Source organism: Eublepharis macularius, chromosome 18 (assembly GCF_028583425.1).
Source record: "Eublepharis macularius isolate TG4126 chromosome 18, MPM_Emac_v1.0, whole genome shotgun sequence".
Lineage (NCBI taxonomy): Eukaryota > Metazoa > Chordata > Lepidosauria > Squamata > Eublepharidae > Eublepharis > Eublepharis macularius.
In genome coordinates, this window is record NC_072807.1 from 40776528 (window position 1) to 40802786 (window position 26259).

General features: G+C 47.1%; 1 protein-coding gene across 3 annotated transcripts in view; it reads right to left on the reverse strand.

Annotated features, from left to right (window-relative positions):
- Window positions 1-26259, reverse strand: part of UNC13C (unc-13 homolog C) — a 101208-nt gene that overhangs the window by 57459 nt on the left and 17490 nt on the right. For 2 of the 3 annotated variants that reach the window (XM_055002178.1, XM_055002179.1), the window contains exons 2-4: window positions 19799-19860; window positions 10215-10293; window positions 746-817 (exon numbers count right to left, since the gene is read on the reverse strand). In XM_055002178.1, the coding sequence (XP_054858153.1) occupies window positions 746-817; window positions 10215-10262 (120 nt within the window). In that variant the 5' untranslated portion in view covers window positions 10263-10293; window positions 19799-19860. Of the gene's footprint in view, window positions 1-745; window positions 818-10214; window positions 10294-19798; window positions 19861-20383; window positions 20407-26259 lie in introns of all 3 variants that reach the window. The other variant, XM_055002180.1, reaches the window with a different exon arrangement.

Below are 26259 nucleotides of genomic sequence, written 5' to 3' on the forward strand. Positions count from 1 at the left end.
CAAAAATGTGCGTGTGAGAACATTTGGCAAAGCCCAGCTCTCTATCGGGAGAGCGAGCGGCATGCAGAGTCCAATTCTGTCCTCATTAAGATCACCTCAGTTGGCTGACCTTCAAAACACTGTCCTGACAGTCAACTTTCCGTTTTTTTTTAAACACAGCATATGCATTTGCCAGATCTACTTTATTGCTCTGTGGAATCAAACCTCTGTGAATGGTGATGATGTTTTTTTTCATGAGTACCTGTGAGGGGTGTGAAAGTGTTTGTGTGTGCGAGAGAAAGCACAAGGCATCAGTCACAAATTATGGAAAACATATGCTGGATCTGGGGTCCCCCTCCTGGGTCACAGTCAGACGTGAGGTATGGGTTCTCCTCCATTCTTGCATGGGGGTGCCCAATTCAGCTGGTCCATGGCGCACAGGAAGGAGCTGAGGCCCTCCAGTGTCCTGTAGTGAGGCTTGTTCTTCAAATCTCTCCTCACTAGTGGAGCCTTTTCCGGGGGGGGGGGGGGGGCTTAGGCACTTGTCAGGCTGGCTTTCCTCCAAGGAAAGGTACAGGAGGCAGAAGGAGCCAAATAGTCTATTCTCACTGAAAGGCACTACAGAAATTATTTATAACTATGATAACAAAAGCAAGAGCACTCAGGGCACAGTATTCTTGCAAGCACTTGCAGCTACTAATAGAAGGCAAAACTTCACACTGAAAAAAACAGATAACAAACTTGGAACAGGAAAGAGGCCTCTTACCATTTCTTCATTGTTCAGGGATGTCCGGATGACCATGGCAAGTGATATGCCAGACTTCCGAGCTGCAAGGGTCTGTCCAAGGCAAAAGCACAGAGTCAGTGAGACAAAGCAAGCAGGACATGTGGGGTGGGTGGGGGTTGGGATGCTCCCATACTGAGTCTACTGTCTACTGCTGCCTTGCGTAACTCAGGTGCATCGTACTGCCTCTTCTCTATCAAATCTTGCCCATTTTTACACTGTATATTCTACACTCTTAACTCCAAAATGAAAAATGCAATACACCACATTCAAGACCTTCCCATCTCTTTAAAGCCTTTAAATCTAAAAATTAAGAATGGGAAAAAACTAAGGTGCCCATTAGGAGACTATACATTTGGTATGGGGGGAGGCCAGCCTGAGTTAGGTGCTGGTGATCAATATTTCCCCCATCCCCTATCTGGTCCCTCCTCCCCCTACTTCCTGGCCTCCCATTTTGTCCTCATCATTTGAAGCTGGCCGTGAATCCAGTCTCCCCGTGTAACGCTCCAGAACAAAATCCCGTGATGACTCTTCCACTCGTCTGGCCTCTTGCCTTGATCAGAAAGGCATCCATGTCTTGCCTACAAAGCATCGTTTCAGCCTCTGCACAGGCTTGTGAACATTCTCTATGCCAAATCCAGCTAAATAATTCTCAACGTTGTGGTTCACCTGATTTATAAATCTGGCTGTTGATTTACTTAAGGCTTCCTTCGCACGAGCAATCAGCAACCCCTTTTCATAGCAACAATTCACAGATGTGGGTCACACTCACATGTGTCGAAATTTTTGCACTGTTATAAAAAGTGCCTCCAGAAAACACGTTCCGCAGCAGGAAAGGTCACAGTCCCACGGGCAGAGTTCATGACCTCCACTTGCCTACCGCAAAGAAGCCAGAAGAGAGAACCTTCCAACTAAATAACCAGATTTCAAGGGATTTCTGTAATTCAAATTATCATTCTAAGGGGCTATTTTGCACGTCCCATTCCACACGCAATTACACTAATGTATTACAGCGGGGAGGGGGAAGCTGAAGACAGACTCCCAGCCAGGGTAGTATTCTCTGAGCAACCCAGCCTTGCCTCCTTTTTTGGACTATGTTCAGAACTTCCACTCCCACCACAGTGACCACTTTCAAGAACACGGCTTCACTTGCACCCGCGCTCTGTCACTGTCTAAATGGAAACATGGGACTCTCCCTGACACTGGATAGTTAACAATCAAGTCTTGTCAGCTTCTTCGGAAACTCAGCAACGGAGACATTCATAAATTTCCTTAGCTGCCATTAATAATGAAATAATTTTGTTTGCTCATCAGCTTTCAATTTTCTATTTTATTCCAATAAACAAAATTCCCATGTCAAGAAATAGATCAACTTTTGCTTTGCAGTGGAAAATTTGTTCTCTATATCGCTAGACCACTTGTCTTCATTGCGTAAAACAGCTTACAAGAAAACAAGCAAATTCTCCCCCCGCCCCCCCACCGCCGCCAGCATTCCCAACATGAGTCCCCACTGCGGAGTGAATGTATTAGCCATCTCTCCTATACAACGGGGGCCACCTGGGGGGGCCATGAATCAATCCATGCACAGAATGTGCTTGCAGGCGGCGGGGGGGGGGGGGGGATGTGGCATGCATTTGTGGTGCATTTGTTGAGAAGGGTGCGCAGGAGCCCATTTTAGACGCTGGGGTGCTGTTCTGGGATGATATTCTGACTAAAAATGTGTGTTAAAGACGTTACTGGCCTCTGGCACTGCTTCAGCTAGCAGAACATCAATAAACTTGAAGGACAGAAGGAAATATTATTGCTAGAAGACTTTTCATCCTCAAGGGCTTCAATGGATTTTTAATTATTAATATTAAACCAGCAGTCCAGAAAAGGCCGTATATTTTCCTGCAGAACAGCGTGGAGAATGTTTACAGCCACTGCCAGCATGCATTGAGGTCATTACGAGTATTAAATGTGAACAGTTCAGGAGGCAAAAAGGGACAGTGTTGCCAGACTTTGAAATTAACGACAAGACTAACAGAGACAGTCGTCAAACATTTCAAAGGAAAAGTTTCTGGCTACAAAAAGAAGTCTGGCCCTCCAGGAACGCTGCGAAGGAGCGCAGGATACGTGCCAAGGCACAAAAGCTATCCCTGGAGGATTACAATGCAGCAGGGCTGGACTTCAGAGGGCCACCGGGTCATAACCTAGGGAGAATCTAGATACAGCCTTTCCTGACCCCTAGAAACTGGGAAACACACAACTGGGGTCCTCAGCTGCCCAGTAACAACAACAACAACAACTGATTTATATACTGCCCTTCAGGACAACTCAATGTCACACTCATTGTGGTTTACAAAATGTTTAATTTATCCACCAGGCATATGGCTGATATTTGTATTTGTTATCCGCCCTGAGCCTGCGAAAGCGGGGAGGGCGGAATATAATAAATTAAATTAAATTATTATTATCCTCAGGACAATCACCCTGTGAGGTGGATGGGGCTGAGAGAGCTGTGACTGGCCCAGGGTCACCCGGCTGGCTTCAAGCAGAGTATAGCAGAATATCCTGCGAATCTGTTTTGTTTCTCTTTGTTGTGTATTTTTACTGCTGACTGTGAGATCTCCCCAGGAGGACTGGCTGTGGCCTCTGGTTTTTATGGTGCTGAGCAGGAGACAGAGCGGAGCTTGGGGCGGGGGCTGCTGTCACAGCACCAATGGCCCTGGCAGCAACCAAGGCTGAGCTGCTGGGAGATCAGGGAGAGGCAGCAGGAGAAGAGGGAAAGGAAGCTGGCTCCCTGCTGGGCTGGGGCAAGCAGAAGACGTTTAGCCCTTTGGTAATGCCTTTGCTTGTTCTGTTTAACTGGAGAGGACAGAACAAAAATATTAACCAAGTTTATACAGAAGAAATGTGGTAGTTCCTTCATCAATAAGGCACAACAGGAACATTGCATGCCAGGACCAGACGGGAAGGGGGAGCAGGTCGAGGCTGGAGGAGAGCCACTGGGTGTGCAGGCAGCAGCATCAGAAGGTGAGCCCTGCAGTCGTCAAATGCAACAGCTGCCCACTCCACGTGAGCGAAGACCTTTTGCTGACATGTCCTCCCTCCCCCCTTCCTTCGCTAAGGTCCCTTCTGCCTCCTCTCCCTCTGGAAGGCCGTACGCGGGCCCCCTTACCAAAACCTGGAGGTGAATCATGGATCCCAGCATCTCTACTAGCATTACAAAAGCACCAATGCAGAACCCTAAACTGCCCCCACTTTTTAAAGAGGGACGGTCCTGGGAGGGGGCAACAAAGTCCAAGGACTGGGGCATGTGAAGGGAGGAGATTTTTCCTGTTCTGCTGAATTACTGCTTAAATTTGTATTATTCATTGCTTGATTTCCCCTCTATAGTTTAGCCACCTTGAGCAGGAAACTGAAGAGAGACCTACAGATGTGCTACAGAAGTAGACTCCCAGCCACCGTATCTCTTCTAGCCTCACAGTTCTGCTGCCAGCGTAAGGCGTTGCCTGCTGTCAGTGAGTTACGTGTCGCCCTTATTCCACGGAAGCAAGCAAGCAACAGGCTTACAGGAAACCTACCACACTGTTTCTTTGCACAGTTCTCTGGGGTTAATTGCCACAGGGTACTGTGGCAGCTGTTAGCATGAACATTTAAAAGTTATCTGCCCAGTCAGCCCAAAGTGCAAGCGCTATGCTCAGCAGACCTCTGGCTACCAAGAGGGGCAGTCCGTAGCCATCAGGTTCTGCCTCCGACTCCCCCCCCCCACTCCACCTCCCGTCTTCTTGGCCTCATTTTTCAGCTTCAAGATGGACGTCTAATCTCCCTTGGCATGGCAGTTCTCATTGCAGTATGAAATCTTCTTGCCGGTAAGCCCGGTTGCTAAACTGAGTAGAGAAGATAGAATATATAAAAAAGAAGGGTTTGTTTGTTCATTTACTAAAATACAAAAATGAATGTCTACAGAGGCACAACTGGATCTCTTCCTCAAGGCTGCTGGGATGTCTGGTAGTGCAGTGTGCTGTCCTGAAAAGCTGCTGGGAGACTCAAATGGCTTTGCATCTAGTTTTGCATTGCAGGGCCATAAACTGTGTGTAAGTCTGATTTTGTCCCTGTGTCTGCTCTTTGCTGAAATGGCCCTGTCATTTTGGTCAGAACTGAAGTTGCTGTAGGAACTGCCATGCCAAGGGAGATTAGACGTCCATCTTGCAGCTGAAAAATGAGGCCAAGAAGACGGGAGGTGGAGGGGGGGGAGTTGGAGGCAGAACCTGATGGCTACGTACTGCATTCATTTCCTACAGCAACTTCAGTTCTGACCAAAACAACAGAGCAAGGGGAAAACTGAAGAGCGAGGGAAGCCCCTCCCCCTAGGATCGCACGTTTGGCCGAACCTGCGCAAGAGGATGAGGAGGAGCTACCCAGGAGTCAGGACTGCTCCACTCCAGGACCACAGGAGAAGGGCAGGGACAGACATACAGGAAACCTGACCTGAGATTCGGATGGGTGTGAGAGAGCAAATCCCACCAGGGGAGTACCATCACTGTCAGAAAATAATTTTCAAGCAACGTAAAAGATGCCTCTCTTCTGAAGAGTTTGTTCCAGCTGCAGCCCCGCCCTAGCCAGCATCTGTCTCAAAGAACTGCCTGCCCCCTGCCAGCACTGGTATCCATTCTATCAGCCACCCACAAGGGGACGAGGCACCTGGGGCGCCTTATGCAGTCTGGCATGCCCACAGGCGGCAGGGGCAAGCAGCCAGGGTGGCTTCCCGGCACCATCTACGCTCAAAGCTCTTGCAGTCTGGGGGCATCCAGACATTTACGGCTCTGGTCTATGTAAGGGAGTATCAACTCCTTTGGCTGGGAAAAGAAAGAACCTTTTATTAAATGCCTGAAGGGGAGGAACTACCTGTGTCTGAACAACCACACCAGTCAGAAGCCTCAACATTTCTCTTGACTTCCATGCGAGTAAAGAGGCATATGGAAGCAGGTAATTTCAGGAGGCTCCAGTCTTGTGGGAAAGGGCCAGAACACGAAGAGATGAAAGAAACTGCAGAAGGAACAGGAAGGATGAGCGATGGATCCCCACGAGCCGAGCGCCTGGCTGGGGCCCCAGTGCCATGCAGGCATCAGCCCTTCCCAGGCCCCGATGGATGGGTGGCCCACGCATGACCTGCCGTAGCACGAGACGCCATGACAGGCAGAGCCGTGTCACAAGGAGGGCTTCTCAGGAGGAGGCTGCAGTTCCTGAGCCAAGGATGGTTTCAGGAAGCCCCGGGCAGTTTTGTGCCTCCTCCTTCCACACATCCGGCTTAGCACTCCGTTCAAGAATCATCAACACACGACTGGATCCAGTCCTTAGCAGTGCACAAGCCTAGGGACCCTTGTTGAGAGCAACGGGCCTTACTTCCAAATAAGTGTGCAGAGGGTTGCTGCCTTAGCCCACTCTCTACACACACCGTAGATACTTGGCAATATATTACACTGAAACCATTGGGCCAAATACATCCCTTCTGGGGCTCAGACATTATTCCCATCAGTTTAAAAGAGGCTCTGAACCTCTTTATATATAGTGTTGATCATAAAGAGGCATTTCCCATTTGCAATGAACAGACGCCCTGGAATACAGGATTAATTATGACATTTCAAAGCCTCCATCAACAGAAAGGCACTTACCATCGCCTGGAAAATTCAGCATTGATGAGAAAGAAATGAGAGAAAGCATTAATAGTCAGGTGTTGTACAGACAATGACAAGCAATGATTAATATGTTGATTGGCATTGAAACAACAGAGAAATCGCATTAACTGCTGGCTCGATCTCCCTTCGTGTAATTTGTCTCTTGTAGCTCGGCTCTACTTTGCACAAGTGAACTGCACAAGCATTAGGAAGGAGGGCAGATGGCACGAAGGCCACAGTGCAGGTATGGCTCACAGCCTCCAGCGGGCAAGCCACCAGGCAGGACCAGGCCAAGTCGGCCAGATCGGACCACCTTTAAATGTTAACACACTGCCAGTCATTAACTTGTCATACAAGCTCTGGTGACTGCCAGAGTTCTTGGTGTGTGTGTGGGGTGGGGTGGGGAGGTGGAGAACCCTTGAATGCAGCTCCCAAACGTCCGCTGGTGCAAAATAATTATTTGACGGGGGAGCCAAAGGTTTCCTATTTCACCTATTTCTAAAACAACTGCATTGACTTCCAATTTATTTCCAGGATCCGTTCACAGTGCTGGTGTGAACCTACACAGCCCTCAGCAGCTTGGTTCCTGAAGAGCGGCTTCTCCTCTGCTGGCCACCGGGATATTATAAAACTGGCCCACACGAGAAGCAGGCCCCAGTGGAGTGACATGCCCTTCCCAGAGTGAGCCATTTGGCTCACAAATTCTCTTTCTGAAAGCAACGCACTTTTCTCCCGAATATGCCTTTGGTGATCAGGGGGCTTTATTTGGGTGATGCTGCATGGTTTTCTTCTGTTGTTGTTGCAGTGATTATTCATAATTTTTGGAAACGATTTGTAAATTTCCACAGAAAAGCTGCGTAGAAAGAAGCTGCAAGAGTCAAAGCTGGATTTTGAAGAGGACAAAGACTTACGAGGGAAAACGCTGAAGACATTCAGGTAGATTTTGGTTGCTGTTATCTCTGAGATCTATATGAAGAGGAAGTGAGACCCATGGACTAGGCTGCAGATCTCAGTTTTGGAATCCATTCTCATTAAAGAGGCCCTCCCTTTAAAAAGGAAATCTTCAATTCTTGGCATATGATTCAGGCATCAAAGAAGTGGACCAAAACCACACATGGCGCCGAACAGCATTAGCAGCCGCCAGTCTTTGCACCAGTCGTCCACACTGCAAAATGCAAAGCTGCCTCTGGAAAGAGAGTGGCCATCTGCTTTGCGTCATCTGGTAGTTGATCAGGTATTGGTGATCTCTTTTCCCACAGAAAATGCTGGTAATACATCATACAGGTGAGATTTTCTACCTTTAGAGATGCAGAAGCAGAGGTGTACACCTTTCTTTCAGCAAACATTCAAATCCTATGAACAAATAACTTGTTCATAGTACAGCCTCAGTGCTTCAGTCGGCCACACCACATGTGGAAAGCAACAAATCAGAGGCTTCGTCCAAATTCTCAATGGATCCTCAGAGAGATAGTAAACAAAGATTGGGAAAAGTTGAGGATGGAGCTGGTCCAGAAGTTGTTGGAACCAATGGGATCATATCTGGATGGTGCATTGAAGCTTTGTCCTGTTCTGTGTGTGTGCGTGCATGCACATGCACCACAAAAAAATGATACCAAGCTGGGTTCCACCACAGTAAATACCATTAGTATGATGGGCCATAAGAGAGACAGGTCGGAACCAGTGTTTATTATAGTCTTAATCTCAGTACGGAGAATGGGAGAGATGGAACAACACCCAAGAATCTAGCGAAGAACATCTCAAACGCTTTCAAAATCAAGAGAGCGATTGGTCCCAAAGCACCTGAGGGAGAAGAGCAAGTGTCCATCACAGAGTTACCGGCAAGTCCTCAATCAGCCCTTCTGAAACACAACCAATAGCAATTGGTGAAGGTTCCACTGCCAGGTGTCAGAGAATGAGGCAACAGGAGGACAGCGGGTAAAATCTCCAGGTTTTGAGACAGGCTGGGCCACTGAAGCAGACAAGGCTGAAGGAAAGACCATGTGGAATTAATCTGTGGAATGCACTGCCAGAGGATTTAGTGATGGCTACAGGCACAGACGGCTTTAAAAGGGGACTGAACAGACTCATGCAGGAGAGGTCTCTCAGCAGCTACTAGCCAAAGGGAGCCTTCGCGTTCAGAGACAGCCAGCTTCTGAATACCAGCACCGGCAGGCACCTCCAGGGGAAGGCCTCGGCCTCTGTGCCCTGCCGTCCCTCCAGAGCAAGCGGGTGGCCACTGTGTGAGACAGGACGCTGGGCGAGATGGACCACTGGTCTGATGCAGCAGCGCTTATGCAGTCAGGACAGAAGTGGATTCAGAAGCCTTCCTATATTGACGTTTCGACCTCGTCTTTGTTGGAGGTGGAGCCTGAGCCTCCTGTTTCAATATCTTGACAGTGACATGTGCAATAGTGTCCTTGCATGATTGATACCAACAAGTCAAGCAGTAGTGTGAGCTCTCCAGGCATGGTCTGAGAAGCTGGAGAGGAAGTCAAGATGTTTGCCCTCCCTGCTAAAGCTGTTAAGACTCTCTCCCAAGATGCATCTGATGAAGAGAATTGTGGTTCTCGAAAGCTTATGCTACAGTAAAGTTGGTTAGTCTTAAAGGTGCTACTGGACTCTTTTCCATTTTGCTACCACAAACTAACACGGCTAACTCCTCTGGATCTCTCCCAAGTGTGACACACAGATGGGAAGAAGTGTGACAAGTGTGACACAATGAAGGCTAATTTCCTTTTGCTTGTCTGGTAAACTACAGACAATGAGCACAGTGTTGAGAGAGGAAAAAAGCAGAGATTATGGGCATCAGCAGATGAGGGTTGACCACTGCGGTGTGGCAATGTTTAAACACAGCTGCCCAAGCACCTGGGTAGACGTCTCTATATGCAGCTATGATCAACAACTACTATTTACACAGAGAGGAAAAGAAGAAGTAAAGGGATGGGAAACCACAATTAAAAAAAAAATTAAGGAACAAAGAAAGGAGAAAACTAGCTCTGAGAGGAAAACAACTTGTAAAAAGCACCCTAGTGGAGGGGCTGCTGCAGTGGACAAAGAGACCTGAGGCGAAAGGCGCAACTCCTCCCCTTGGGGCATGCAGGGCCGGAAGTGCAGTTCTGAGGGGGGTCTTTTTTGTGCATAGAAACAAGCTCTAAAGTTTCTGAGCCATGACTCTGCACAGGTGCACAGCCTAGTGGTTTCATGCACAGAGCCCACAAAGAAATGTGGCACTGCAGGGAGGACAGCAGAAAGGGGGGGAGATCTGAGGCAGCTTCCCTTAGTGTAAAGGCTCTTTCTGAACAATAAATAACAGTCTCTCTTCACTCTTGCCTTTAGGACATGAGCAGTTCTTCGACCAAAGAAGATGAAAGGCCGGAAATTGGGGGGGGGGATTTAAAAAGGCACTCACAAAGGCCTACTCCAAGCAGTTAAAGGGGCTACAGCTAGCAGAGTTGCTATCAAATAGCCCACTGCAAAATAACCAACTTTTGTATCATTCGCTGTTGACTCTTCTGCTGACTTCACAGGGAGTGGTCTTAGCTCTGGCAATCTATTAACGTTGCGGGAGGGAATTATCACTAACCATTTACAGGGGCGGTGCAAGTCTTTATGCTTTAAGCTGGCCCAGCTTCAGGCAAGGACTAGTTTAAATGGCTTGGGATCTGTGGCTCATCCATATCTTACTTCCTAAGGGAAGAGACAAATCCCAGGAACAGCCATTGTTACTATGGTGAACTGAAGCCAGTTTCCAAACAAAGCAGCACACACATAGTGTAGCACTTGGAACTCACCACATCACGGACAAGAGGAAATGATTTCTTGCGGCGCAAGTCTGGCATGCTGTCAATTCCATACAGAGCACTGCCTGGCCTGGAGAGAAAAGAAAACAGGGATGAAAACAAGAAAGAGAATCCTAGAATTTCAGAAAAAATGGGAAGCTTTTTAGATTATGTAGCTGAAAATTAAGATAAACTAAGAACAATCATCAGTAAAATGGATTAATTATCAAATCAGTAATTTTAAATGTTGAATATAAAATACTGAATATAATGCATTTTAATATAAGTAAGTAAGGGGATGGAGGGAGAAACACTCTGTATATTGTCGAAGGCTTTCACGGCCAGAGAACGATGGTTGTTGTGGGTTTTCCGGGCTGTATTGCCGTGGTCTTGGCATTGTAGTTCCTGACGTTTCGCCAGCAGCTGTGGCTGGCATCTTCAGAGGTGTAGCACCAAAAGACAGAGATCTCTCAGTGTCACAGTGACACCTCTGAAGATGCCAGCCACAGCTGCTGGCGAAACGTCAGGAACTACAATGCCAAGACCACGGCAATACAGCCCGGAAAACCCACAACAACCAACAAACACTCTGTAGTTTTTATATTCTGTTATATATAGTTATCTCTGATTTATACCATCATGTTATATAATTCTTTGTTTTCTGTTTGTATCATTCCTTATTACTGTTTTGTTTTTCAAAATAAAATATATTACATTGAGGAAAAAAACGCGAGAGAGACTCGGAGTTTTAAGCAGCAGCAGCAGCAGCACTTCACAGGCTCCTCTGGCCCACAGGCCACATTAGAATGGGACGCATCAAGAGCTCTGGCATAGCACAAAAGATGAACTTCAGGTTCAAAGAAGCAAAATGGAGAAAACGACACAAACCAAAGGGAGCAGGATGGCGGAACAGGAGACCCAGAGCTCTGCCCTGCTGCGGTGGGAAGGGAGAGCCAGGCTACAAGTCATGGAAGGACCACTGGCCAGTTTCAGGAGAACTGCCTACAGCTTACCGGCGGCTGGCTTTCTTGAGAAGCACGGCAGAGGAAACGGGCCTTTGCATAACTGAGGAAGGCACTTCTGTTCAGGGAGAGTGCAGAGTCAACATGATCCATTGTCACGGGCCCAACCACAGACTCCTCCTCCACAGGTGAAGAAGCCAAAGACTCGGAGGAGGAGGCAGCTAGGCAAAGGACACTGCCACCACCAAAGGAGACTGCTGAGACTCTTCCAGGAACTGCCTCTGATGCGCAGGAGAAGCCCCCAGAACTGGGATCAGCCCACTCACACCGAGATATAGCCCCTCACTTCTGATTTAGACCCTGAGCCCTCCACCCCAAAGCCTGCTGCTAAACCAGAAGTCTCTCCCAAACTGACCCCTCAAGCTTCTCCAAGTCCTGAACTCCCTCAGCCCCATCACAGCACCACTGCCAGAATCTTGGCTAGAACAACATCCGTGCTACAGCATTGTTCGCTCCAGCTTCCTGCCTCAACCCTGAACCTTAGCCTCAAGCAGGACATTAATACAGGTTAGTCATGCCTTAAGTATTATGGAATCCCAAGTACGGGCAGACTACAAAAAGCCAAGGAGTCCTTGCATCACTGCAAGGCCCTTCAAGAACCTCTCTTCATCCACAACTGGTCCCATCACCTCTGCACCCTTCTCTAACTGGCAGTTGGGGAAAAGATGCTGTCCCATTGCAAAGAAGCCACGGAGTTTTCTTCATGCATTCAATTAAGCAACTGTACGTACCCCGGAAAGAAGGAATTTAATGCTATTTTGTTTTCTGCCTGAGAGGATGGCTCAGCCAGACTCTCTGGACAGAGCAGGCTTTGTCGACTGGAATACAGCTCACCAGGCTGAGCCCCCAGGGGAGTGGCTCAGAGTTCAGGGAGCCAGGAGCCCTTCCTTCCACGCTCTTGCGGCCATCAGCTCTGACGACAGAACAATAAACTCCCCTATACCTGACCCCTCTCCTACAAAAGCCTCATAAAATACTGGATTAAAATAGAGCAATGATCACTATGAAAAAAACATGACAACATTAAGACATGATGAACCTTGAGAAAGACAAGAGGGCAGCAGAAGCGCGCCCAGACCCTGGTGGACCATGTGCCAGTTCCAAAGCCAGCAGTGTTTTGAGCAGCCAGCCGAGCACCTTCTTTTTTCACTAGCCTTCCAGCTACCATCAAACTCAAGGTTCCTCAAGGGGCCCCCCATCACGGCACCAACTAGGCCCATGCCTGCTTTGCTTCAGCCAGCCGGCTTCATTATGTGCTCCCAACTGCCCCTGGCACCTTTACATGCTGTAGTACTCCGTCCAGAGCACCATATCCCAAGTAAGTTCTTGCAGTCTCTGCTGGAAACCTGAATCCCCAATTCACCCAAGGTCAGTTCATGCCTCCCCCTGCTGCCAATTACTTTAATTATGAGTTGTTAGCTAGTGAACTGAAAGCCCAGCTGACAGGAAAGGGGAGGCCAAAGCCCTTTGGATGTTTTTCTTCAAAGGTCTTCTCCTATTTCCTTCAACCCTCCCATAGTCCCACTGTGGCTTCAGGAGACCACAAGTAATGGCCTCATTTTGCTTCTTTTACCATTTAAGAACACAGAGAGACAGGAAGACATCTGTTAAATCAGGGCAGTGGCCCACGTAGTCCAGCATCCTGTTTCACAGAGTGGCCAGTCCTTTGCCTAAGAGAACCCCCATATACAGGGCATAAAAGCCAAGGCCTTTCTCCAACGTTGCCTCCCAACACGGGGCTTTGTGCCTCTCAAGTTCCCTTCAATCACCACAGCTAGTAGTAACCGCTGGACCCTTCCTCTGTGAATCAGTCTAACCCCCTTTCGGAGCCATCTATGCTCGTTGCCCTTACTACATCCATAGGCAGCAAAAGCCACTATTTAATTACTCACTGAGTAAAGAAGTATTGCCCTGTGTCTGTCCTTTATGTATTGCCCATCAATTTCAATGGGTGCTCCTGAATTCTAATTTTATGAAAGAGCTCATAAAGCTCCCTCTAGCCATATAGGCCTCGCAGCTTGAGTCTGTATTAAAATGCCATCACAGCGACAGCTTACCAGTCTCTCTACAAAGGGATTAAAAGAAGCTTTAATACCCGCCAAAAATATCTGTCCGGTTCCTCTGTAGCACAGCAGCCATTGGCACAGCGCATTCAGGCTCCTTTGAGAAGCTGCTTTAGATGCTACAGGGTGGGACAGGAACAGCAAGTCAGGGCTTGTCTACAAATTCATAGGGGGAAGATGAGTGTGAAACGATGTGTGCTTAATTTTGATCATCTACTGTGTTCCTGATTTGCATTTTTATCAGCCACACTCACGCTGAGATTATTGGAGGTATTTTCTGATCCCAAGAGGCCGCAGCCTGGCTCTTGCTTGGCGAGACTTCTTGCATAACCTAGGCTGGGGGTGATGAATGCCATGCTAGCCAAGGGGATGCTGCCAGGACAACATCTGACCCATAAGGGCCTGTTTTGCATTGTTACATGGTTTTAATCATAAGCTGCCTCAAGCAGGACTCTAAAGAGGTGGCATAGAATTATCCTAAATAAGTTAATAAACAGAGCTACTTCTGACTGTATCACAGGGTGCAGCCATCTCCTCCTCCTGTTACACAGCTTTAGCGTGAACCCTTAGCAACATATATAAATTATACACACAACACACGGAACTTAAGAAACTGTGGCAGTCCTCACATTACTCAAAAAAGGAGCAGACACTGGGATGAGCAGCCTCACTTTCCATGAGAACGTAAGTCTGCTACCTCCAGACTAGCAGGCCATCTAGTCCAGCATTCTGCTTCACACACTGGCCAACCAGATGCCTGGGAGAGGACAACCATGAGCACAGAGGCCAAGGCCTTCTCCTGATACCACCTCCCAACACCGGGATCCAGAGGCGTGCAGCCTCTGCATATGGAGGACGCCTTTAATCACCCTGGCTAATAGCCACAGATGCAGCTCTCCTCCACGAATCTGCCTAGATACACAGCAATGCATAAAAGGATTTTTTTGTTTATGTAAAGGTGGGGGGAGCGGGCGGGGGCAGTGTGTGCACATGCAAACCTATTAAGATATACACTGCAGTGCCATCTGGACCTGCTAGCTAGCAGAGCTCCAGTTTAGGGCAATATAGCAGATTTCCTATTCCTGGATGACTAAAAATTCACTCTTGAATCCAAATCCTTGAAAGATACTTCAAAAGAAAGGGGCTACAGCTGAAGTGCCCTGACCTGGATAGCCTCGGCAAGCTTTATCTCATCAGATCTTGGAAGCTAAGCAGAGCTGGCCTTAGTTAATAACTGGATGGGAGACCTCCAAAGAAGACCAGGACGGCTATGCAGAGGAATGCTATGGCAAACCACTTGTTAGTCTCTTTGCCTTGAAAACCCCAGCAGGTGTTGCCCTAAATCAGCTACAACTTGAAGGTACTCTCCACCACCACCAACACAGCTGAAGTACTGCAGGAACACTGAAAGACAGGCCTTTTACCTGGACCTGGTGCAAAGAAAAGCAATGGAAGCAATTCCACTGACTGAAGAACTTGCCCTGCTCAATTTTAAACGGGAGGTTGAGAAGGAAGCTCCCAGCAAAGACACCAAAATGAGGAGACCAATGAGGGGCTGCAAGTGGATACTGACAAACTCAGCCTAGAAATAAGGAGAGTTTTCCCAGAAGAGCTGGTGGATATGATCAAACTCCTCCCAATGTCTCAGTGGTGTCCCATTATGCTTGGGAGCCAGGAACAGGGCTTCTGCCCTTGGCATCCCACCCCCCCACCCCCATTTCAATTAACCAGGATTTTTTTTGTTTTGTCTTTTGGATTCCCCACTTCTCAAGTCACGATACAAAGCAAAGTACCTGTTTGATGTACTCTCACACCAGGCACATAAACGTTTCTATCAGAAGAAAAATCATTTCTCTGCTAGAGGAACAGGCTTTATTTTTAAGCTACAGAGGATCAGCAACACACAGGATAGCACCCTGAGCTCTTGGGAAGGCCTTCTGGCAGCTGTCTGTCACCCTGAGCTCCAGGCAATGGACGACCAGACACACAGCTGCTCCCTAGTACTTGTCGGGTTAGTTCAGTGGCCTATCCAATTATACTCCTTTTGTCTTCCCGGCCTGTATTATCTCCCCGCATACACACAAACCAGCTTTCAATTTACTGACCACTCTGCTCCCGTATCTATCCTGCTTCCATGCCAGCACACAGTACTCTTTCTTCTCACATACTTTTTCTGAGTTTTCCCCAAGTCCAGCTGTCTTTCGTTCCCTTGTCAGAGCAATGCTATTTTACACAATCATACCCTGAACACTTAGAATCTAATGCAGCAATGCAAAGAGTGTTCCCTGATGTCTGACAAAGGTGAAGGGTTTCCCCATCACTTCCCACAGCTATTTTCTTGCACTGTCTTTGGAACCTTTTTTTGTCCCTGGCACCAAACCCAGTGGGACTCTGTCTGTTAAGACTAAGGCCCAGCAGGAATTGTTATTCCACTTGGCCTGTAAGACAGAGATGTTCCGCCAGGCACGTGGTTCTGGCTGAGGCACAGGTGAGCCATCTAGCTGGTCTATGCTGAGGGAGGAGGGGGGTCCCCCTCACTCCAGTCTCTGCTGACTCACTTAATAGAGAGCCAGTTTGGTGTAGTGGTCAAGAGCAGCAGGACTCTAATCTGGAGAACTGGGTTTGATTCCCCCCTCCTCCACTTGAAGCCAGCTGGGTAGACCTGGGGTCAGTCACAGCTCTCTCAGAGTTCTTCTCTCAGCTCCACCCACCTCACAGGGTGATTGTCATGAGGATAATAATAGCACACTTTATAAACCACTGAGTGGGTGTTACATTGTCCTGAAAGGTGGTATATAAATTGAATGTTATATTATAGTAGTAGTAGTAGTAGTAGTAGTAGTAGCAGCAGCATTGTAGCTTGCCATCTCCCACCCCACGGGAATGTGCTTGTATGGGTTGGACGGTATGAATTGCAGCATTGAAAATATTTACTGGAATTGAGATTCGAATGTATTTTATCTCATTAATGTGGTTTTATATTTTTATACATGTTGTTATCCACTCTGAGCCTGCTTGCAGGAAGGGCGGACTATAAATTTAATAAATAAATAAATCTTGCCAGGCCAGCATGCCTCCACACACGAGGTCAGTCGGGTTCATTTCAAGGAGGCACGCATAACTGGCTCAGAGTTTGGCTCTGGGTTCAGGAATTTTGCCCTGGAATTCAAAATCAGGACATTTATTCAAGACTAAGACTGAGGAAAGTGAGAAAAATGCTCAAGCAAAAAGAGCTGCATTTTCCTCAGCACTTCCACAGATTTGCAGATTACTGAGAGGCAGCGCTATGCTCACATGTTGCAGCAAAACAAACAGGACTCCTGTGGCACCTGAAAGGCATCCATATTTATCAAAGCGTATGCTGCAGTCAATCTGGTGGCTTGCACATTGCCCCCAGACTCCTGTTTAGTTTTGCCACATGAGACCAGTCCAGTGCCGCCAACTTAACGTCGTCTTTGGCATCCCCAACTTCCAACTGCATACTGGACTAAGTGAAATCTTTAGCTACTGCCCCCCCGCCCCCGCCCCCGCCCCCCAGTTCTGAATTCCCCTCCTTTACTCCAGTTCAACGTGAGCATCATCAGGAATCCCCCAGAGGGTGACTGTGGCACTCTTCCTCGGAAGTCATCCCCAGGGAACATCACAGGACATTTCTGAGTAAATATGAGGGTGTGATGCAGATGGTCGGGTTAGGGCTAGAGAGAGACTGGGCTGGAGTCACCGCTCATGTGGCCTCAGAGGTAGGAGGAAGGGGCTGAGCACACTCAGTTCTTTCTCCTCTGCGCAGTCTGGAGAGGGTAAGTGGCTGTGCTCCAACCTGGACACGCCTCCTGGCCACACTCTACTTCTCCAAAGGAAGGCAGTCCGTGCAAGAGACTGGGAGCTGCCCAGCCTGCTGCATCCTCTTCTGCATGCATGCTACAGTCATAATCTCAGTCGGGCACTGCTGGCATGGGAACTGAGGAGCACCTGTAACTCATGTCTAACTGTGGCATTCAGGGTGGCCCCCTAGACTCTTGCGCACTCCATCATGCGGGGTTTTCACTTGGGTCTCCCTAGCCCAGGCTTGTTCTCTGCATGTTGAGTCAGAGAACAAGCACTGCTGCAGAACTCTGGCTGCAAATCATTGGGCCTTCCAGAAGGATGAGGAATATCTGTGACTTTGGGCAGAAGAGGAAGCCAGCCTCAGGTAGCTAGCCACTAGTCTGCTCAGCAGCAGCACCTGCCAACCAGGCGTTTTAAACCCTTCCTTCAGAGTCCAGGCTGGTCTACATGGCTTTCCTCTCCCCCATTTCGTCCTCACTCACAACAACCTTGAGAAGTAGGTGAGGCTGAGAGAGTGCGACTGGCCCAAGGTCCCCCAGTCAACTTCCCTGGCAGAGCAGGGATTTGAACCTGGGCCTCAGATCCTGACACTCCAACCACGACATCAACCTGGGTCTCTTCTTTGCTTGGAGAAGAATCTGTTCAATGACAGACTCTGTTAACGGCCATGCAGATGTTCCCATACTAAAGGCGCGCAACTGGCCATCAAGTTGGTCACTGTGTGGCTGCCAGAGTAAAACTGCATTCCCTACCAATGCATGCTGGATTGTTTCAGGGGCACAATTGTTTTTTCTAAGGGACAGATGAATGCTACTCCACAGCATTTGCTCCTCTGCAGGCAGCTTCCCTTTGCTACATTTATATCCTACATTTTTGGACTCCACAATAAGCAGGATAATATTGAATGGCCAGGAAGGTTCAGAGAGGACAGGGAGCAATGAAATTACCAAGAACAGAATGACAGTGCTAGGAATTTCTAGAAGGGGTAGATATGAGAACAGGAGCAAGATGTTCTAGACATATGAAATCTGTGCTATTGATTGAGCACTGCAAAGCTGCCCAAGAGTGAAAATTAAACAACTGAAATTTTGACACCCTGAATGTGGCTCAGGAATTACTTGGGCAGACCCAATTAAAGCACAGAGAGCATCCTTCCCTGGAAGAGCCAGGCCAGCTATGAAGCAATATGAGGACCAGGTTGCAAGGAAACATTTCCGGCACATGAGATCATGCCAAGCATTGGAGCATTGGAGCAACAATGCAAGAGCGGACAAAGCTCTTGGCACAAGTTGCCTCAGAGTTCTAGGGTGCCATTTTGAATAATTTGGTCTCTTACTGTTTGGTAAAGAATAGTTTTCAAGCTTCTTGATATTTCTGAGAACTGATGGTTTGTACACTTTTATTCCTTTTAATATAAATGATAATTTCAAGCAACAGAAAAGCACATCACAAACTCAGAATCTGTAACACTTCTTGGAGCAAATGGATCAAGGTGTGTGGACATTTTCCTCTCTGAGTATGGGTTTCTGGTTACAATCCAGGCACTGGAAAGAGGGTGTTGTTGAATACCTGGAAAGGCCCCCAACAGCTAAACCCTTCCCAATATTCTCACAAAACCAGGGAATCTGGGATGCTCCTAATACAGATCCTAACAGAGATCCTAATGAAGACGGTTTTGCTTGCACTGATGAGATAACGGTCTGCAAGAGAAAAGAAGATCCCAACCAGGACAAGTGCCCTAAAGGACCTGGCTACGAACCATTCTGACCCCTGTGTATGGGAGGCCACTGTGAGGGCAGAACAGCGAGTTATACATTTTGTCAAATAAATAAATAAATAAATAAATAAATAAATAAATAAATAAATAAATAAATAAATCTCTTCCCAACATTCACCAGAGTAAGCCAAGAAGAGTCTCTCCTGCAGCGGCTCCCATCCACGAGGGTACCAAGAGCAACCCAGCTAAGAAACATCCTCCCCGCTCCTAAGGAACCTGGGACTGAGCCCCATTGGAAAGGGCATGAAGGACAAACAAAGCCTCCCTCTATCCAGGGGAGGTTCCATCACCTTCTCCTAAAGCAGCGCTTTGGAGAATAGGGAGGGTTAAATGCCAAGCAGTTCCCAGGCGGGCTGCTGTTAAGAAAGGCAGCTGCTGGCATCACTTTACCTGTCAGTCTGGGGCTGTGCCTAACACTGAAAGTAAGATGGGCACAAAGCCAAGCACTTCGCCTCTTTGTTCCTGCTAAAACCTTGTGTCACGCTCTGGTTGCCTCTTATTTTGGCTACAAGACACTTCCTCCTTTCTGGCCTCTTCTGCTGCTGCTGCTGCAGCTCCTCCTCCTCCTCTGCCTGCTAAACTCATCTCTCTCCTGTCAATAGCCTCACAACAGGCCTCTCCTAAGATCCGTCACACTGCACCTCCAGGCCTCACTTCCTCTCCCCTCTGCTCCTCCTTCCTGATTACTCCATATCAACAAACAAACCAGTTATTCTCTCCCCAATGATCAAGGCAGTTCTGATCTGCTAGCTTCACTAGCTCCCGACTCTTCCACTAGCGCCAGACCGTCGCAGAGGTCTCTCCCGATAACAGAACACAGGTCACTTCACACACTAGCTATGGAAAGAAAGAACAATATAAAGAATACATAGTTTGAAAATAAAGCTTGTGGCAGTGCTACATACTTACCCAGCAAAGGCTTGGATTGCTAGCTTGGAAGCCTCCAAAGAACCTCCACTTACAATGCGGGCCTTGAATGGAGAAGAAGGAAAAGCTCAGTTACTCAACTAGTGTTAGCAGATCTTGAGCAGAGGACACAGAACACCTAGTATGGAAATGCTAAGCAGGGCCAGCTCCACGCCAAAGCTAAAGGTCCTTCTTATTTGAAAATACAACTGAGCAACGTCCAGCATTTAGAGAGAAACCCACGCCGTCGCTGACTATACCCCCAAAGGAACCCCCGAAGGTTTCCCTTTAAATCCTGGTGTGCAAGCAGCAGCACAGGCGATTGCCACAGGGCAGCAAAACCAGAAACTAGGTTTGACAGTAGCAGACCCCCTGAGCTGGCACAACTTATGGCGTAAGGAAACCACAACAGTGAGGGTTTACTCTGCATATTAATGGAAGGCATTTGGGACACATCAGGGGAGGAGGACAAAAGCATGGGAAGCTGGGGAAACATGCGCATCGCACAACTCAAAGGGAGGTCAACTGAGTCACAAACACAGGGCAACAAAAGACACGACCCTTTAAGAAAATATGTGATTCTGGAACCTTTTCATCCACAGAACTGCTGTCTGAAAGAGAATTGGAAGAGGGGGGAATAAAGGTTAGATCAAGGAGTCTCCAAGGAACGGTGTATAGCTAAAAGCAAACAGCTACAGTCCTGCCTGCAGGCTGGCCACGAAGCCGTTAAAGGCCCAGCTTCACAACTCTCTGAGGAAGAACAAAGGAACAGCCTGAAGAGGAGCCCAGCTCCCCTCTTCTGCCCAAGCACGGCCACTCACCAGCAGAGCCCTCCACCCACTTGCACCCATTTCACAGCACTTCTGCTGGACAGAGAAGGCAGGTGGGCTCCTGGGATTTCCTGAGGGTCTAGAACTGGCACGATGTTGGACTTTCCAAAGCGATTTTCACTCATATCAGTAAAACACTGCTTCTATCCAAAGCTGCCCTCAGAATGCCCTGAAACAAAAAGGGGTTTTTTTAAAGAGGCTTCAAAATTAATAAAACCCAAGCTGGGGCATTGTGCTCATTTATAACCAGCTGACAACCTGGTTTAACATCTTGTTCTCAGACTGGATCTTTATTCATGAGCATTACTAATCTTGTCTTTTACTGCCTCCCGCATCCCACCATGTGGCACCAAGCAAGTAAGTGGCAGGTTAGGATGAGAGGCAGCCATGGGCTGGTTTCACACTGTCCGCTATCGTTGTGTGCAAGGAGCTGCAGCACTGCAACAGCACAGGGCCATTATCTGCATGCCATTACAACTGGATGCAACTTCTGCATTCCTCAAAAGAATTGCCATGAGCAGTCTGGGTTCGCACAGAACCATGGGAACGGCAAGGGGCCCAGGATGTGCGGAAGGCTCCAAAGACCTTCAGGTCGCTCTGGACTCAGCCTCCTTCCAAGTGCCTCACCACAAGCCAGAGGCTGCTGGCTGGATCCAGACTGCTCTTGGCACTTTCACAGCTGCATCCAGAGGGCAAAGGTTGCGGCCTTTTCTTTACACTCACACAGGAACTCCAAACTAAACGGTACTTCCACATAAGAAAACTCACAACACCAAAAAACCACGAACAGTTAGTTCTAGTCCTGCTTCACATTTAACACTGAGATATAAACTTTGTATTAGCACACAGGTTTGAACTCTACCAATTTTTCTGCACACTGATGTAGTAGCCCTTACCACAGGATTACTGATACAGAATTTTCAGCAGAGAAAAGAGGTGCCCCCCTCTCATTTTTGGCTGCAGAAAAGCTAGCTAGCATAATGCAACCCGAAATTAACATAGATAGATAGATAGATAGATAGATAGATAGATAGATAGATAGATAGATAGATAGATAGATAGATAGATAGATAGATAGATAGATAGATAGATAGATAGATAGGTAGGTAGGTAGGTAGGTAGGTAGGTAGGTAGGTAGGTAGGTAGGTAGGTAGGTAGGTAGGTAGGTAGGTAGGTAGGTAGATAGATAGATAGATAGATAGATAGATAGATAGATAGATAGATAGATAGATAGATAGATAGATAGATAGATAGATAGATAGATAGATAGATAGATAGATAGATAGATAGATAGATAGATAGATAGATAGATAGATAGATAGATAGATAGATAATTTATATATAATTGACATAATGAAAACGGTTCAATATTTCATGAGCTGGACAGATCTTTGCAGAAGAAAATTATGTTTCTTTGTAAGAGTTATTTGTTATCTACATATGTTCATAGGTGAAATATCCACTAGAACTGTCACCTTAATAAACTTTGCGTCATTTTTTTAAATGATTTCCACGCAGTTATGGTCCATCAAACCAACAGTGCAATCCTAAGCAGTTACTCCAGTCTAAGGCCATTGATTTCAATGAGCTTAGACAGGAGTAACTCTGCTTAGGATTGCGCTGCAAAACACCTCCAAGATGCAACTGTTCTGGGTGAAGGGAAGGCAAATATACAGCCACTCCCTCTCTCTTTGTTCCTGGAATTGTTTCTTACGTTGCAAAATTCTAAGAGAAAAAGCAATTCTATAAAAGAATTCACAACATCCCACATAGAAATTTTAACTCCAGGTAAGCGTTTGTTGCACATATAAGGGGCACACACCCAGGAGAACACATGTAGGCTGTACTCGGACATCGCATCTAACCACAGTTAAGGAAACATGTACACAAACCTGGTTTGCTGCTTGGCTAGCCTATGAGCCTCTCTCATCACATCCCCTCTCCCTTACTAATTCCAATCATCTACGATGCAAGCACACAGGTTACCCAGAGCTAATACCCCTCTCTCAATTAACTGGGATCCTAAACCAGTTTCATCCAGGCTTAGTCCCCCCCCCCCCCAGATTGTAACTCCAGTTGATGCACATGCCGGCATTCCCAGATTGCTGGAGTTGGTGCAGGAAGGGAGGGGGCGGGAGTAAGTTATGCATGCAACTCAAGCAACAGGTCCAGAGGAGTACATTTTTCCTTGAGCCAGTTATATGAGGCATGGGAATGCAGCTGTATTGTTACAGATGCTGACCTCTGTAAAAAGGAGATATATTTTGCTTGTAAGAAGTTTGTAGCATATGGAGTGGATTTAAGCAGCTCTTATCTCCAAAGGAACGTGTATTTCTGAAAAATTTTATGTAGAGCTGCCGTTTGCACAATAGAACCAGTCTTAGCTGCAGAACTGAAGTTATGGTTCTGGGAGCTTCAACACAGATGCCAAGGAGGACTTTTCAGAGCTGGCTTGAGGTCTTATGGGACAGCCAATGCTGTGAGTGCCAAGTGTCAGAGGAGGGCTGGAGATGCCCGGGTTCAAATCTCTACAGGCTGGGTGACTCTGAAATGCATGAGCTCTCTTTCAGCCTTAACTACAACACAGTTTCTTGTGAGGAAATAAAACGAAGAGGGGAGAACAATGTTTGCTACCCTCGGCTCCTTGGAGGAAAGACGGAATAAAATGGTTTATCATCAATAAGACTAAGAAGGGCAACAAAGATGCTGCAGGACTGAAATTAGTATTTCACCCCGAAATGGAAGTGTGTCCTGAATGCGCTGCTCTGAAAAACTGAGCAGTGATACATCATCATCATCATCATCATCATCATCATCATCATCATCGCACTATCTACATCCCAAAGCCCTGCCTATTAGGCCCCTGTCCATCCGGGCCTGATAAATCAGAGGACAAATGGATCCAACGGGACATCTGATCTCTCTGGTGGCTTCTTCCATTTCATTTATGGCTGCTCCTCTGTCTATATGGCCACACTGAACTGTGAAGTCACAGGCTGAGAATACAGTGGCAACTTCTGTGGCTACTTTACCACCGAAGATCCTGAAGAAATGAGCTGTGACTCACAAAAGCTCCTACCCTGCCACAAATGTTGTTAGTCTTATAGGTGCTACTGGACTCTTGCTCTTTTCTACTGCTACCAAAAATCCTGTCATTTACGGAGAATTGAGACACCATCTTCTTCTCTCCCAGTTTGGCCACATCAGTTCACTTTCAGACCAAGTAAGATATGCTATTGCAGGACACTGGGATGCAAAGGAACTGGCCCAAAGCAACTGGAGACACCTTCTCCCTGACATACTCGGTCATCATCACCATCTCCTCCCTCAGTGGGGTCCTGGATGAGCTCCATCATTGCCTCTGGAAGGCAGACCACTTATTTAGCATGGGAGTTGCAGAAGCTGCATCCTTATTCACACTGTTTTGTCTTGGGATTGCAGATACATCCCTGGCTGAGGAGGGACAGCAGCTGTTGGACCCCTAGGACAGTTAGCGCCCAACACAGCAACCTTCTACTTACAGGATAAGCCCTCTGTGGCTGACTGTACCCTGACGATGGTGCTTTAACGACTTATTGTGATCTTTCATACTGCTGCTGTTCTTACTTTCTGGTAGTTTCAGTTTTTGAGGTTTGTTTTTGTTTGTTTTATGAATTTATATTTGTTTTATTATATAGTGAACAGCCACTGATATGGATGCAGAAAAGCAGTATATCAATATTTTAAATAAAATATGCTAAAGAGCAGATTAGGAAGCTCATTACTTGGTGAGATGATGGATTTCAGCTGGGGACTGATGAGGGGACAAACAGCTTACCAGACTCTCGCCTACCCCACCACAGCCCAATGCTCTTCAAGGCGGATGACATCTCATAGGAGGACGCTCAATTCAATCCCAGGAGTGGTCAATGTTTCACTGAAGAATGGGGAAAGACTGTCTGCCTTGAACAAGATGTCCATGAAACCCCTTCAAGAGGGCTTTCTTCATAATTATCTTAATAGTTACCATGCATCAGAAAATATCCCTTTCTTGGGCAAAATGCTTGGTCCTATGGCAGCTGGGCAACTCCAGGCTCTCTTCAGGACTGGTTTTAGGGTTAGTTCTAACTCTAATATTGTCCAGTTTCCAGCGCCAAGAAACTTTTTTTTACCCAAGCTTCCTCTTAATGACGCGATACTCCCTCCTCCTCTGTTCTGCTTTAAGAGCTTTTAATCCCAAGGAGAGTTTGACAGATGTCAACTGCCTGATTCTAAGATCTGAGGCTGTTTTTTGTGCCTAGCCTGGTTTTATTGCTGGTTATTGTGTTTCATATTTTATGTCTCAAATTGTTTTATTATTTTGAGCTGTTTTTGTTTGATATACACTGCTTTTTATTTACAGAACAGCTCAGCGTTTGTGTCTATAGTCACAATCCTTGCACCCAAAGATAGTAGACTATAGTAGAGTTGCACAAGAAAGAGTACACACATAAAAACCACCACCCAAACTTTTGGCCTGAAATACGGTTTGCGTCTGAGTGCCAGTATTCTGACTCGTCTGGGTACAGAGCTCATGGGCTCTGAAGGGAAGGTGTAATGCAGCCTGACAGAGAGGCAGAAAGATGAAAAGACCTGGCTCCAGAAACCACAGAGCGGCACGGACACTCCAGCCACAAAAGTCTGCCTGGGCAGAACTGCAGACATGGGTAATGTTTCATTCCCAAGAAAATAAGCAGGGAAAAAGTTAGACAGACAAGACAGCCAGACAGAAATCTCCCTGCACGAGCACATAAAGCCACACTGTCACCACAGCCTCTCTGTTTTAATTTTAACAGCAACCCAGTCCTAAAGGCAAGCAGGAGACATCATGGTTCAAGATCTCTCCACTGGATCGCTGCCTACTCTCCTGTACCAAAAGGCAGTCCTTTGCCCCTCTAACCTGCATGGTGACCTTACAGCCAATCCACTAAAGGCCAATAACGAATACAGAACAAAGCTGCCTGTGTAAAACATACCAATGAATCACTATTAAACTCAACCATGTAAATAAATTCAATTATAGTATCCTAATTAAAACAGAGGGGGTTGGTTGTGGCATGTGCCTGCAATTAAGGAAGGGCACGGCAGGGGTGGAGATGCATAATATGGTACTCCGTCCTCTATGCAGTACCTGATCCTTCAACAGAATGGGATGCGGTGAATGGTGCCACATTACAGAGGGTACAGCAAAGACCCGCCTTCGTTTAGGAGTAAGATAACCATTAATTTACAACTTACATGCTTTAATCAAGACTTAGAGCACCAACAAAGGAAACCTATCTGCAGCAGAGTATGCCTGCAACCGTGTGCATTTGGGAGGTAGGGTGGGGCACTGAATTGCTACTCATAGCAAATTAGGTGCAAACTCTTCCCCCCACAGCCTGGCCCACTTCAACTGATACAGACCACAAACACTCCAGCCAGGCAGCATACCACACTTATATTTGCAAATTCTCAGCACTCCAAAACATTTCCCTAGTAGGCAAGTTCTGACCAGGAAGGAATCTATGTGGGAAATATGGTGAACATTATGACCTGTTTTCTAAAGTCTTTATTCAGGAAGAAGCAAAGCCCAGTAATTGACTTTTTCTTGGCAACAAACCCCCCCTGGAGACA